This window comes from Manihot esculenta, chromosome 4, assembly GCF_001659605.2.
Source record: "Manihot esculenta cultivar AM560-2 chromosome 4, M.esculenta_v8, whole genome shotgun sequence".
Taxonomy (NCBI): Eukaryota; Viridiplantae; Streptophyta; class Magnoliopsida; order Malpighiales; family Euphorbiaceae; genus Manihot; species Manihot esculenta.
In genome coordinates, this window is record NC_035164.2 from 7,896,535 (window position 1) to 7,912,330 (window position 15,796).

The 15,796-nt window shown below is 25.2% G+C and overlaps 1 protein-coding gene across 3 annotated transcripts; it reads right to left on the minus strand.

The window, feature by feature from the left end:
* Positions 1-10,115: 10,115 nt before the first annotated feature.
* On the minus strand, positions 10,116-15,553 carry LOC110613897. 3 transcript variants are annotated; one of them, XM_043956169.1, is made up of 3 exons: positions 15,137-15,553; positions 12,424-12,509; positions 10,116-12,319 (listed from the first exon to the last, which is right to left on the minus strand). In XM_043956169.1, exon 3 carries the CDS (start codon positions 12,186-12,188, stop codon positions 10,284-10,286), a length of 1,905 nt encoding a protein of 634 aa, XP_043812104.1. In that variant the 5' UTR covers positions 12,189-12,319; positions 12,424-12,509; positions 15,137-15,553; the 3' UTR covers positions 10,116-10,283. The 3 variants fall into 3 exon arrangements, with proteins under 3 accessions (XP_043812104.1, XP_021610987.1, XP_043812103.1); XM_021755295.2 differs by having other exon boundaries at positions 12,424-12,513; XM_043956168.1 differs by having other exon boundaries at positions 10,116-12,509.
* Between the last annotated feature and the right edge of the window lie 243 nt (positions 15,554-15,796).

The following is a 15,796-nucleotide window of genomic DNA, read 5'->3' on the forward strand; positions in this document are numbered from 1 at the left end:
CGTTAAAGCTTCGGTCACCAGGTGAGTGGGATTATTCCCTAAGTTTTTAAGTAATGAATAAATGAACAAATGAATGAATCTGATAGCATACTCATGCATCATTAATGCCATGCGATGTTTCAGGATGTTTGCATTAGAAATTCACGAATATGTTGCATTGCATAATTTGATGTTGATGTGGATGGTTATTGGGTGATCCATAGTCCTCTAATGTTATGTTATGATGATATGTTATGGAAGACCAGTGAGGCCCATTCTACGCCCCTGGCACTATGTAAGAGAAAGACCAGCGAGGCCCATTCTACGCCCCTGGCACTTTGGAATGTTATGTTATGTATGTTATGTAAGAGAAAGACCAGCGAGGCCCATTCTACGCCCCTGGCACTTGGAGATGTGAGGACTAATGGTGACAATACCATCCTTTATGTGATTAAATGTGATGTGTTGCATTTCATGAAAGCATGTAAAGTAAAAGTTATGTTATTTAATGTTATTAATAAAATGAATAATAATATACCTAAAAAGTGTGGAATTAAAGCAAATGATAATAATAAAATGAATAATAATATACCTAAAAAGTGTGGAATTAAAGTAAATGTTAATAATAAAATGGAGAATAAAATACCTAAAAATGGAGGAATTAATATCATGTTTTTTACTTTTGCTCACTGGGCTTTTTAGCTCACCCCTCTCCCCTAACCCCAGTCTTGCAGGTACCGTGTAGATAGAGAAGTCAGAAGAGTAAGAGAAGTTTATGTAATAGCATAGCTGTGGACATGGTTTATTCATAATGTAAAAGTATGTTATGTAATGAAATGTAAGTTTTATAGTGTGCTTGACTAGAGTCTGTTGAAATCCCTTAAATACATGAGATAAATGTTTTATGATGTTTATGTAACCCAAGCCTGATATATGTTATGTACCCCATTGGAGTATTTGTTGAGAACTCCAATGAGGGGTTTATGTTATGTTTATGCATGCACAGGCTAGGCTGGGTAAAGAAATGTTTGAATGAAAGAAAAGTTTTAATTTTTATGTATGTTTTGGTTCATGTATGGGATTGAACAGGTTCACAGGATGTATGTTTGGCTTGCTACGGGTTCCGGCGGCCTTAAGCCGACCTGAATCCTAGCGCCGGTAGCGGTCCGGTTATTTTAATTTTATTTAATTTTTAATTTTTAATTTTTAATTTAATTTATTTATAATGTTAGACAATATATTTTTAAATTCAGATAACTTTTTTTTTTCATTTTTTTATATCAATAAATGTAATTTTTTATATAATTATAGATTATAAATATATAATTATAATCATATTAGAAAAATTAAAAATATTTTTCTTTTTCTTTTTCTTCTTCTTCATCATCATTTTCTCCTTCTTCTTTTTTCTTCTTTTTCTCTTTCATCATCATCTTCTTTTTCTTTTTTCTTCTTTTTTAAGAGAAGAATTGACTATTTTATTAACAGAAAAAAATAATAAAGAAATTTTAATAGATATGAGAAAAAATAAGAATATTTTAATAAATTTTTAAAAGTATAAAAACTGATTTATTAATAATAGTAATATCTAAAAATTAAATAAGAGATTTTATTTGGACAAAATTAAATTTTAAAATTTTTTTCTTTTTATCTATTTTAATGAAAAGTTGATAAAATAAAAAAGACGACGAAATAATTATTTTATTAACGGAAAAAAAAATTAAAGATATATTAATAAATTTATAAAAGTATAAAAATTAATTTATTAATAATAATAATAAATAAAAACTAAATAATAAATCTTTCGTAATATTTAATGTTAAAGATTGAGTATTTCAACCTCTCTCTCCAATAGTTGCCCTCCTAGGAACATTGTAAAATGCTATAAAGCATTGTCAAAGAAAAGTAAAATATGCAACCTATTCAAACAATCTGGATATCGAGAGCCCGAATACTTGAATTCAGGATTGAAAAGTGTGAGGGAAACTATAAATAGTCATAAAATTAAATTAACTTTTATCAAATAATCATAAACTATATAATATCTGTTACATATAAGATATTAAAATAAAATACATTACTGTTTTTTAAGTAACACATAATCATTTATTTATTTTTAATTGAATTAATTTTTAAATTTTATTAATATATAAATAAATTGACAATATTACAAAATTAGATCTAAAGCAATATATTATTATTTTATATATTTTTAATAATATTAAGTATTATTTATATATGTATTCACAGAATTAATTTTATGATAAATGCAAGATTTTAAATTCTACGCTTCAATTTTTAATATTTTATATATATATATATATATATATATATATATATATATATATATATAAAAGTGGAGTGGGCCCCCCAATGTGGTTCTGTCCTGACTCAAAGGTCCAAATACCCAACATATTGATACCCAAACTAAATCTTATCCTGAATCAAACTCTTCTGTGGTAGAAACCTAATTCCAATTAAATGGAATGTCCTAATCCAATAAGAAGTCTACCATGTCTCTTAAACCCTGTCATGAATGAGTTTTCAACACGGCAATCTCCAGTATATAAATTTTATCTTATTATTTACTTATTTATTATTAATATTTTAAAAATTATTATTCATTAAAAGTTTTACGTACCAAATCACTTAATTCATATTTTATTTTATAAATTTAAATTTATTTTAAAATTTTAAATAAAAATTTTATAAAAAAAAATCAATTGAATTGAATTTTTATAAAATTTTAGAGTTAAAACATTACGTAAGTAGTATTTTCAAAATTATTAAATAGCATAATTTTTTTGAAAAAAATCATCAATAGGCATTTAATTTTAAAAAATTAATCACTATGAAATGATTAATTAACAACAAAAACTTTAGAAGTCACATGGTATATATATATATATATATATATATATATATATATATATATATATATATATATATATATATATATTATCGAAATAAAAAAACAATTTATTAATTAAATAATAAAAATAGTTTATTAATTAAATATTTTAAATTTTAAAGTTAAATATATAAATCTTTATATTTAACAATCTATTTTGAAAATTTCCTAATAGAATTTGTTATAATTCGATAAAATATAATTATTTAAATAACTACACTATAAAAATATGACATTCTCAATAAAATTTCCTATATATAGAAATTAAAATTTAACGAAATAATTAATTAAAATTTATCATTAATAAAATTTAATATATAATTAGAAACTAAAATAAACTCTAACATGTTCTAGCTTCAATTTAAAAAAAAACATACTTTCTTTGTTTTATAATTTTTTAACTTTTCTTTTTTTATTATCTTAAAAATATTATCAATTTTTTTATATTAATTATTATAACTCTATTTAATTTTATTTTATTTTTAAGAAATTTTTTAAAATATTTTATAATATTTAATAAATTTTAATGTATTTTAAATAAATATGATTTAAAAGGTAATAAAAAAATTATATTTTTAATATGTGTAAAAAATAAAATAAATAAAAATTATAAAATAAAGAGAATATTATGCAACGGTTATTCTATATAAAATATTTACATAAATGACAAATCAATTAACAGCATACACATGATGAGTCTGTCTATGAAAGTTCGTTTTTAAAATACAAGGTAATTTACTATTTAGTTTTTATTTTATAGTTAAATTTATAATTACGTTTCTGAATTATTAAAAAATTTATTAAAAAGTTTACTAAATTTTTTTTTTTATTAATTTCAATCATCAAATATTTTATTATATTTGCTTCTTATAATATAAAAAAAATTTTAATTAATTTTTTAATTTTATAAAAATATAAATTAATTAATTCTCTGATTAAGAATATTTTAAAATTTTTTTAATTTTTAATATCAAAAATTAATAAATAGACTAATTAATGGGATTTTTAAAATTTTAAAAATATTGTTAAAAGACTCACTAATAAAGTTTTACAAAGTTAAATAGTAATTTTTTAAAAAATATATATATTTATATATATGTTTATTTTCTAACACCTTATCCTATTATATAATTTTTTTTATGGACTATTCAATGGACAGATTTATTTTTTTATTTTTTATTTTTTATAATTTAAAAATAATAAAATCTATTAAATTATCTGAATTCAATATCAATATAATATTATTAATTCGCTATGCAATTTCTCTAACTAAAAGAAGCTTTATTTTCTCAAGTGACGAGCAACTTAAATCAGCATAAGTTTGAAATTGAAACCATCCACGGTAGCTCAAAGACTTAATGTTTTGTCTTTGCTTCAATTGTCTTGTAGGGTATTTATTTTTCTTCAATCTTTCTGACTTTTGCATCAAAATACTTATAAGGTTCTAATCCAAATGTTTGACTTTTTTCCTTAAATTGACCAGAGATTATATTATTTGTGATGTATACACAAGCAAATTTGACTTATTATTATTCTATATGTAAGAATAATTCAAATCCATATTATAAATACACATACTCATTAAATATATTTAGATATTATAATACTTTAATGCATGTAATTATTTTTATTTGTTTTCTTAGTTATATTTTTATTTATTTAATTTACGTGTTAAAAGTATATATATATTTTTTAATTCAAAAGATAATAATAATAATTATTATTATTGAATTTGATTTTCGAATTTAATTTTTCAAATATTGAATTATTCCTAGAATGGCATCACTTATTAAATTATTCAACTATAGAAATAGTCAAAATTTTCAATGACATGCATGTTAAAATATAAAGATATGATAATAATATAAAGATTTTAAAAAAAATTATAATAATTACATTCACAGTCTTTGATCTGGTGGTAAATGTATATGAATAGATTTAAGAGTTCTTATATTATATTCTCGATCTCTAATTCTCATTTTTAAAAAAAAATAATAATAATTAATAATAAGAGGCTAAATATCTCATGTATGAATCTGAAAAAACTATATTCCATAGAGCATTTAGCTTCGAGACTTTGTGTTTTAAAAGGTCAATAAATACCTTTGAATTTTTTATTTTTTATTTTTTATTTTTGCCAATTGTATTAAATTAATGGATTAAAGTCAATCTAAAATATAATATAATATTTATTTGCATTTATTTTAAAATTTGATAGAACTTATTCAAAGAGAAGATAATGAATTGATCGTACCTATGCTTGTCCTGTCTCTCAAATAGTAATCTAATATATTTATTTTTCCAAAATGGGAGGAAAATTACATTTTCACTATAATATAACATATATTTACTTATTAGGAAAGTTCTATAACACTCTAAATTTTTAAAATATTTTATAATATATTTAAATTATTTAAAGTTAGAATTAAGATGAATTTGAATTTCTAATCAATAAATTGTGAATCTTTTATAATATTTTAGATTAATCTGAAATTGTGTAACATATGCCTTTTTAATTTATGAAATTAAATAAAAAAAACTGTTGTTTTTAAATATAAATTATATAAATTAATTTTGAATTATTTGAGACGAAAAAGTAAGTTAAAAAAAAAAGGTTATTGCTTTGAAGCATGAACCCTCCTGGGTTTCAGGAATTGATATCGGTTCAAACTGGCAGAGTAAATTGATGTTGCCTTAGCTCAGCAGCAGGCCATAGTCAAACTTTTACTAACCTGCAAAAATTAATAAAAATGAGTTAAGGTCCGACAGACAGAGACAGCTTTTTTCTTTTTTTAAACAAATAAAACTTCGTAGAAAAATCTATTACTTATTTTCGTGAAAATATATAATTAAAAAATCTTTCCACTTGGAGAATTAAAAAATTTAAAATAAATTGTGTGAGTTGAAATACATTTATTAAATTATTTCAAAAAAAATTATTTTCGATGAAGTCATTATCCCATTTTAAAATTTTATTAAGATTTCTATATATAAATTTATTAATATATTTAATTTTTTATATTAAAATTAAATAATAAAAAATGAATTATTTTATTTAAAAATATTTTTTATAAAAAATATTTTAATAAATATGTAAGTATGCATTTATTTAAGGTTTATTTGATGTAATTTAATTGCATTTAAAACTTTAATTTTAATGATAAGATGCGAAAAAAATTGTATTTATTATTGAAATTGTAAATTTTCATATTAGTGAGTTTGTATATAAGAAATTATGAGAAATCTTTAGAATATATGCTAAATACTTATCATAATGTTACAATTGATATAAAATAGTTGATAAATTCTTCCTAGATGGAATTTCAATGAATTAGATTTATAAGAACCATTAAATTCTAATTTTTCAATACAAAATGAAGCATTTTGATTTTTATTTTAGTTTTGGTAGTTTTATCGTAAAATTTAATATTTTTGTATTTATGAAATATGAGTGTGCAGTTTGTTATAATTGATTCTATTGATAGTCTGTAATCTCGATAGAAATAATTTTTTATCTCGTCAAATATTTATTCTAATATCTGAAACACGAAATATATAAAATAGATTACAAAGTATTAGAACTATGATTCATACTTCATATGATTCCGTATCAGGACTCTAAAAAATTTCAAAGAGTTATAAGGTATAAACTTTATATACTAGAAAATTTTTGTGTTATATTGTTTTATACTATGAGAAATATAACATTCTCGACAATCGGTGATGATGCGGCAGGTTAACTAATAAGGGATATCGCTGTTTAACTGGTCAAAATTCCATGATTACATATGTAATGGTAATATGCTGTATTGTGTCTGCTAACGGTAATTTTATGTGAAAATCTGATCATTTTAGGAGAGCGCGAGTTTTAATAAAAAAAATTGGGTATAATAGTGTATGGATTTTTTTTTTGAATGAAATCACGCATTTATTTATTAAACTCTTATCACGTGATTCTCTGAAAACTTATAATTTATTTTAAATAATTATTGTGTTATATCATTTGTGTTTAGCTATTACTTATAAAAAATAATAGTGTAAATTATGTTGTATTTAATTTATTTTATATTTTAATAATTATTAAAATATAATTTTACTCTAAAAATATAAAATATAATATTTTTAATTTAATAAAAATTCATGATTTTAGCCATTTTAAAATATTTTGGATTGGTACAAGTTAAAACAAAGTGTATCATGTTATGCAGTTGCACATTTAATATTGGTTTAATTAAAATATTAATAACTTTATAATAGGAGTAATTGGCATCTCATCTAATTATAGAAAATTATTTGAAAATTTTTCACCACTATTAATTATAATTTATAGTCTACAAAGGCAGCCCATAAATCAGTTAAAAAATTTAGCTCTCTTTAAATAATTTTGTCTTAGTCATATTCAATTTTTTTTTTAATAATAAAGAAGACTATACAAAAATTAATTTAGAATTTGAAAATGACAAAAATCCCTAAAGTTAATCTAAACTTTAATTTTGCTTTTTAAAAACTAGAAGTGAAAAAAAGTCAAATCAATTGAATATGAGTAAATTATAAGTAATGTTAGCAATATTTGATCTAGAACGAAAGAATTAAATTAATTTAAAATTTTAATTTAATTTTTTATTTATTTTGTTTTGATTTAATTTTTAATTTAAAAATTTTAATTATTTTCAGTTCAATTTGATTTTAATAAAAAATTTATAAAAAATTAAATTGAATCGATTAGTGATAATAATGTATTATTTTTAATAATATAGAGTTTAGACCATAATTAAAATTGAAATATTTCAATTAAATTTTAGAATATTAAAAATAAAATATAAAAATAAAAAATCTATTAAAAAATTTAATTAATCAAAATAAATAAATAGAACCGAATTAAATTAATTCGATTCAATTTGATTTCTATTCAAAATCAATTCGATTTAATTTTCACTCATACGGAAATTTCAATTTTTAAATCATTTCAATGCTAATAACCTTTTAATTTTAAAACTCAATAGTTTAATATTTTTATTTTGATTTCACCAAATTGGATTCCTCCAATTAATTTTCTTTTACTCATTCCTTTGTATATTTTATTTTATTTTATTTATATATATATATATTAATAAAAATAATTTTTTAATCAAATTTTTAATTATACAGATATTAAATTTTACTAAATATTAAAATATATTTTAAAAAATTTATTAAAATAAAACAAAATTAAATAAAATGATAATAATCGATTTTAAAATATTATTATAGTAAAAAAAATAAATAATAATTTTAGAATAATTAAAAAATATATAAATAAAAATTATGAAATCGATAGAGTATTACATATCTTTAAAATGACTAAAATACCCTTAAATATATAATATTTTTGAATCCTTAAATTTTGTAAAAATTAACATTTAAATTCTTCAATTTCTCACAAATAAATAATTTAATAATATACACATATATTTTTATTATGTTATAAAAATAAAAAATATATGAATTAATTTTAACACATTTTAAAAATATAAAAATAAAATTTTTAATTTAATTAAATTCGATTCTAATTAAATTTTTTTAACTGTTTTACTATTGAATTGGGCGTTAGATTCTTGAATTAAAATATTCCTTTAAATTAGCTATGATCTTATTCTTATACATCAAGTAAGGCATTTCTAATCCATCAAAATCACATATTAATAAATTTAAAAAAAAAAGTTATCAATTTCGGTTGACAAAACTTATATCCAAAGAAACAGACACAAGACGAAGTCTTCAAGGGGAGAAGAGCTAAATAACAATAATAATAATAATAATAATAAAATCGTATGTGAAAATAGGAAAAAATAAGCTACATTTAGGTTTATTCACTGAACCTAAGCTCAAAGAGGGAGCTTTGAGTAAAAATGACGTGGTCTTTTTTTTTTTTCTTTTTTCTTAAATTGGCATAGTTTAAATCTTTTAATATTAAAGTAAAATTTGATTTCCCAGGTAAATATTTTACCCAATTATAATATAATTTAATATTAGTTTAAAATATTTAATATTTTATTTTCATAAAAAAATAATTACAAATATATTTTACATCTTTATATTATTTCATTCTTTATGTTTTTTGTTTGCAAAGAAAATCATAAACTATCTAGAATTTTTATATATGAATTCTAATTTATATTTATCTACAATATTTTAGAATTATCATTTATATTATTTACTAAAAAAAAGTAAAATGTCGTAATATAATTCTTTTCTTTTTTTTTTAAAAAAAATGTAGTAATAAAATGATGTAGTATTGACCTTCTTAAAAATATTAAAAATTAGACTCAACTCAACGACACCGTTTTATCTATTAATGTATGGGGTAAATGAAATCTTTAGCGACCAATATTTTGATCGCTTATTCGTTGCCTCTATACACGCAAAATCGTCATCCCAATGGTCGTAAAAAATAACATCATATTCGCACCACTAATATATCGCCACATAATTACTGATTATATTGCGGTTATTTTACATCATTTTTTCTTGTCATAATAGTAACCATTTACTTTTTTGTCGCTAGCTAATAATCAAACGGCGACCAAAAAGTTATTGGTCAATAATTAATCGTTATTTTATTATTTTTTATAATAATATTTTTTGAATATAATTAAATATATTTAACTCAAATTATATTAAATATTTCACAATCTAAATTTATATTATAATTATTTACAAAACTAAAATGTGCAACACACTTATTCTATGAGAATCTTTAAAGACTCTGCACTAAAGTTTTCTTCTTTTTATTACCATTATTTCCATTTAAATTATATATTGTACTACTTTATTTCAGTAAATTTAATGCATTAATATTAAAGAGAATTTAAGTTTTACATAACAGATATGTATAGATTTACAGAGTTGTATAGAAGAGATGTAACAACACTCCACGTATAGCTAAAAAATATATCTTTTTAGAAATATTAAATAAAAAATTTAAATATTTATAATAATTTACATTTATATTCAACGTTTTAAATTTTATTTATAAAGGTAGTTTCATCAACCTTGGAACTATAAACAAGTTGATCCAAACTTTCTTAACCCAATGGAAAATAATTTTCAACCACTTTAATCTTAGCAACGTCATAATTGTCAAAATCATGAATATGGTAGCAAAGATTTTTAAACAGTGGATAAAATTACAGGGAATGGAGAAACTGCTATTTGAAGTTAAACATAAAAGGGGGGCAAAAGGGAATATCCATTAATAGCTTTCTTGGTTTTATATATATATATATATATATATAAAGATAATCATCCATGATGATTCAAATAACCCCAGTGCATATGCCTTTATGTACAGAAGAATTCTCTTCTAAATTTAGGGGCAATCCCTTTAGTATAAAAAGAAGAGAAGATTTGTACTTTATTGAATCTTTACTTTCCGGAAACTGTACATCAGTGACTCTATGGCTTTTTGTATTCTAGTGCCATCCTTCTGCCTTACTTCTTGAGATACTTGGTGCAAATTTTGAATCCCACGCCCCAAACAGGCAATTGATGGGGCGGCAGGAACAGATTCAGCAGCACATTCAATCCCGTCTCCATACATAAGCAAAGCTGAACAAGTTGCAATACTGCAACCAAATGTTGCCCAAGGCATGAAACCTATAGGTTGTACCTGTCGTTTTCTCATTATCTCATAGAATGCAGTTCTCATGGCTGAAAAACTGGTCTTCTCAACAGAGGCTATAATGCTGTGGGCCACTGTCCGTATTTTCTCGGCAGAAGCAACTGCTTTGAAGACAGATGTTGCATTGGCTCCAGAATTTGCCAGACCTGGAGCAACCACTTTTGGACCCAGAGTCTTGCTTAGAGCTATTGCCATAGTCTTCTGAGTTTGGGTTAGCACAAAATTAAGAGAAGTTGGCAATTTAAAAGTTACAACCTTGAACAATGTTGATGTGGGAACCATTTTAGAGAGAGACGAAACTCCCAAAACTGTTGTTGCTCCTGCTCCAACTGCCACCACGGATTTACTAGAAAACAAGCTCTTCTTGTCTGCCTGATTTGATAAGTCTTCATCCAATTCACAATTAGTGACAACCTGGCCAACCAATTCCTTGACTTCTGAAGGCACAGGAGTGTCCCAGTGTTTCCTGAGACCTGCTAAGCTACTAGCATCTACTAAAGCTACTATAGACTTGACCTTCCTAGTCTGACTGTGAAGGGCCTCTGCAAGGAGGGCGTGTGACTTGTCTTCAACTGAAAGCTCTGAAAACTCGACCTTATTTTTGTTACGGTTTCCCAAGCTTTTGATAGGTAACCTACCAGCCCTATCTAGAGCAATTCTCAGTCCTTCAACTGCAATTCGGAAGGTATGAACTTCAGATATAATTTGGGCATCCACAATTTCCCCTCTGCTTACATCATAAAGCATCTTTTGTGAAGAGGCTAGAGCCCTCCCAATTGATGGAAGATCAATAAATATATTATGCAGATCTGAAAGCAATGGATAAATAGATTGGGCAAATGGTGGCACCTGGTAACTGCTTCCTGGGTGAATGTCTTTTGATACTGCCTGAGAAACTGAACTTGAAGGGCCTAACTTCTGCAAAGATACTTCCATATATGAAGACAATAACTTCACCATCTGGAACTGAGTGTCATCTGTAACACAAAATTTCCTTGAACTTGATGAAACATTGACAGCCAAACCCAGTTTATGTGGAATCAAACTATTAACCAACCCACGAAACATGGTCCCTGTATCAACTTCACTGGAAGGATTATCTACAACAGCAGTCTGAACAAGTGGTGTTTCAAGCAACAAAAACGACGACCCTACCTCCCTAGACAATTTCTTAGCTGCCATGATATGACCATAAAAACCAATCCCAAATATTTCTTTCAAAACCAAGTTTCCAGCCAAATTTTCATACTTGTCCTTACTGATTTTATCAATAAAACATCTTTTAATCACCCCAAAGGACGAAGTTGGCAGTGGGTCATCTATATTATTCCCCAATTCCCCCTCTTCCGATTGAATTTCACTCAATGCAGAAGGAGAGACCTGAACCACAACAGCTTCAGGTCGAATCTCCCTAATCAGGCACTCAGCATCTATAGCAGATCGCTCAGACAAATTCTGAACAGAGAGTATGTAAATCACAGATTGAGAGTCAGGATCACGAATTGCATAAACAAACCTCTTCGTGCTCTCGGGTATGGATAGTTTGCTAACCAATTCATTTGATGCTTTCAAATCATCAAACTTAAAAATCGATAAAGGCCATAGATTCTGCAGACTATAAATAAATGCTAGTGCCATTACATTAGCATTAAGCACTCATTTGATTTCCCAGAAACTCAATGTCTGATTCAATATGTAAAAAATTCCACATCCAACCCTAAGAATGTATGGATTATTCAGTCACCAAGAACCCAAAACAAGAATCATATCTACATCAATAACAAATACATAAATCAACTGGGGCACATCACAAACATGATCAAGAAATGCCTGATAAAGCTCTGGCAAAATGATCAGACTTGCAGAGATGTACCTTTGTTTCACGGCAGCTTCCCACTGGAGATAGATTCTGCCAAGAATATGAGAGAACCGAGACAGATAACAATCAAAATCTAGTATCTACCTGAAAAAAAAAGGAGGGCTGATTAGGGTTTTCATTGAGGCAGTTACAGGTGCAATGGAGTTGGAGAAGAACAGAGAATGATTGCATGTAGAATGACCTATATTTTATTTGAAAAATCATGAGCAATAATTAACATTAGTAGTAAAAATCATGAGCAATAATTAAATAAATGCTTAAATATAACTAAAAATTTAATTTTGAAAACTATTTTAAAACATATAACTAAAATTAAATAATTTTGCTTAAATTAAGTTAAAATTCAGTAATTAGTAATGGATCAACCATGAAACTAAGTAGGTTTAAAATGATAAATGTAGTGTGATGGACAAAAAAGGAAAATAATTTTTTATTCACTTGACTTTAATTTAATATTTCATCTTTTAAATATCATTTAAAATTTACCATGATTAATATTTGTAGATATATTTCAAAATTATAAAAAGTTATGTTATATATAACACCTATAACTTAAAATCTATAATATTGATAAAAGTGAAAAAGAGGCAGAACAAAAGATTGCCAAAAAAATGAATAGTAATTTAAGATTATGGCCAAGAAAATATTAGAATTTACTAACTATTAACATTTAATTTATTTGTTTTATAGCAAATAATTAAATAAATGTTATAAGTTTTGTGGTCTTGAATCTTCTGACTAAGTTAAAATCTACCGTAACTAACAAGAATGGTGAAGGCTGGGTTGATTACAATGTACATTCTATTATTTAAAACTTTAAAATTCCAAAATTTCAATTGAATTTGTGGTAATTTCTTTCAGCAATCCATACTTAATATTTTTGTTTGACAAAATTTGTTTAAGGTTATAAATACCAACAAAACAAACTTCATATTAATATATGGCTTGTATGAAATAGGTTAAAAATATGTAAGAATTTCTTAGAGAAATTATAGATTCAAGTTTAAATTTTTTAAGTATAATGCTTGAGTTTTTATTTCCTTAAGAAATTGGACAAATAGACTTATTCTACTAGATGAAATATTTTCCTTGAAAATTTTGTTTAAAAAACTTCTAGGATTCAAATTGAAAATCTTAACATATGAATGGTTCAAATCAAAGTATTATTATTAAGAAAATTGTGTTGCACACTGTAATTGATTCCTAGTCTATAGGGGTGTAAATGAACGAAACTGTTCGTGAGCTACTCAAGATTCGGCTCGATAAAAACTCGATCGGACTCAACTCGATTTCTAAATGAGTTAAGCTCGAACTTAATTTTTAGACTCGTTCAGTAAACGAGCCGATCTTGAGCTCCATAGTATTTGGCTCGTTAAAACTCGTGAGTTCAGCTCGTCTCCGAGTTCATGAGCAGAGCCAGACCCGTGAATATTCTCGTTCCGCAGGCTGAAATTAATATCATAAGATAAATAAACTCAAACTCTACATATATTTTCATGAAGTAAACCTAAATTTTCTAAGTTCAGCTCTATATAGTTTAATTACACTCTTAAAACTTGCATATATTTAGATCGTTAAAATTTAAAAGCTCATCTTTATAAGTTTGAGCGTCAATTTTGTATATATACTTATTTAACCAAAATTATTTAGTTTTAAACTAAAACTCATTATACATGTAAATAAATTGAACTATTTATAAACTATTCGATACTAAACTGGATAAAAACTCGACTCATCTAACCTCGTTTGCTAAACGAGTCAAGTTTGAGCTTATTAATACTTGGCTCGAGTTTGAAATGAATAAAAGCTCAAGCTCAAAAAAATTTCAACTGAACCAAGTTTGAACTCTTCAAAACTCGGCTCGACTATCCTGAAGCTTTCTTTTTAATTAACTTAAAATTTGTTCGGTGCATTACTTCCTTTTTATGACATTTAGGGGTAATTACAAATTATAATGTCAACTTTACAAATTTGAAAATCATTGCAATCGAGGAAAATTCTGAATCCTTTCCTTCTCGAACTAACTTTTGTTTGACAAAGTTGGCAAATATTATATTACCTGTTTGGCTTGTATAAAATGTTTGAATATTAGAGAAACTTTGGATTTAGGGATGAACCTTTTTAAATTTAATTAACATTCTAATTGCCTTTGTTTGGAAAAGCAATTTGTGAACTCCATATAATTTATATGAGAATCTGAGTTAAAAAAAGAAAAGAAAAGAAAAAGGCTAGCTCTTCAATTCCAATGGCTTGTAAGCTGTAAATTCAAGATGACTTTTTCATGTTTAGGCATCAATTTGCAATTAACCCCAATATCAGAGTATGATATAAAATTTCAATAACTCATGATAAAATCACAAGCTCAATGTAAAATGATAACTCATGATAAAATTTCAATGTAAACACATATCAGTAAATGAAATCTCAAGCTCAAATCGATAACAGTAAACAAATAACATAATGTGATTAACCTAATTATATTGACTAATTTTAGATAAGGATGTCCTGCTAAATGCTAATTATCTTCTAAATGGCTTATTTCTTGAGCATGTCCTAAACAAATAACACATTATTATCACATACCCATAATATACATAATATATAGTTTCACAATGCTGAATTGATGAATTCTCAAAATTTAACACAATAATAGCTCATTTTCAATAGAAAATTTTTCAAAAAGAAAATAAAAAAATAAATCTCTTACATTTACAGCAGGTCAGCAGCCACTGGTTTGCGGTGACGGTGCAGCAGAGATGAGACAGTCCGGACTGGCCGACTGGGTTTTGGTTTGCGACAGAGATGTGCAGACGGTGACGGCGACAGAGATGTGCAGACGGTGACGGCGACAGCAGGCGGAAACGGCAGGAGCTGAACCTGCAAAGAGGGGGCGACGCGTTTCTTCTTCAACAACGATCGAGTAAACCCGGGCCAAGGCAACGGCGAACCAGTAAAACAACCCTCTCGGAGACTAGTCGACGACGGCGTGAGGCTAGCAGAATTGATCTGAGGTGAGAAAGAAGGAAAGGAGAGAGGAGATGGAGATGGAGATTGGGGAAGAGTGAGAGACGCTGAGAGGAGCTGCGTGAAAATACGATGCGAGAGAGGTAGTATGCAGATTTAGATTAAGTCTCAACTAAAACGATGCTGTATTGTTTTATATTCGGTTTTGATTTGGTTCAACAGAAAAGTTTTTACCAAAATCAAAACGAATCAGATTTTCGATTTTTAAAATATTAAAATCAAACCTAATTGAATAAAAAAATAAAATAAAATCAAATTAAAAATTAAAATTAATTAATTTATCAATTATTTCAATTTAAATAAAATATTACTCACTAAAAATAGAGGAAGATAAGTTTATTTT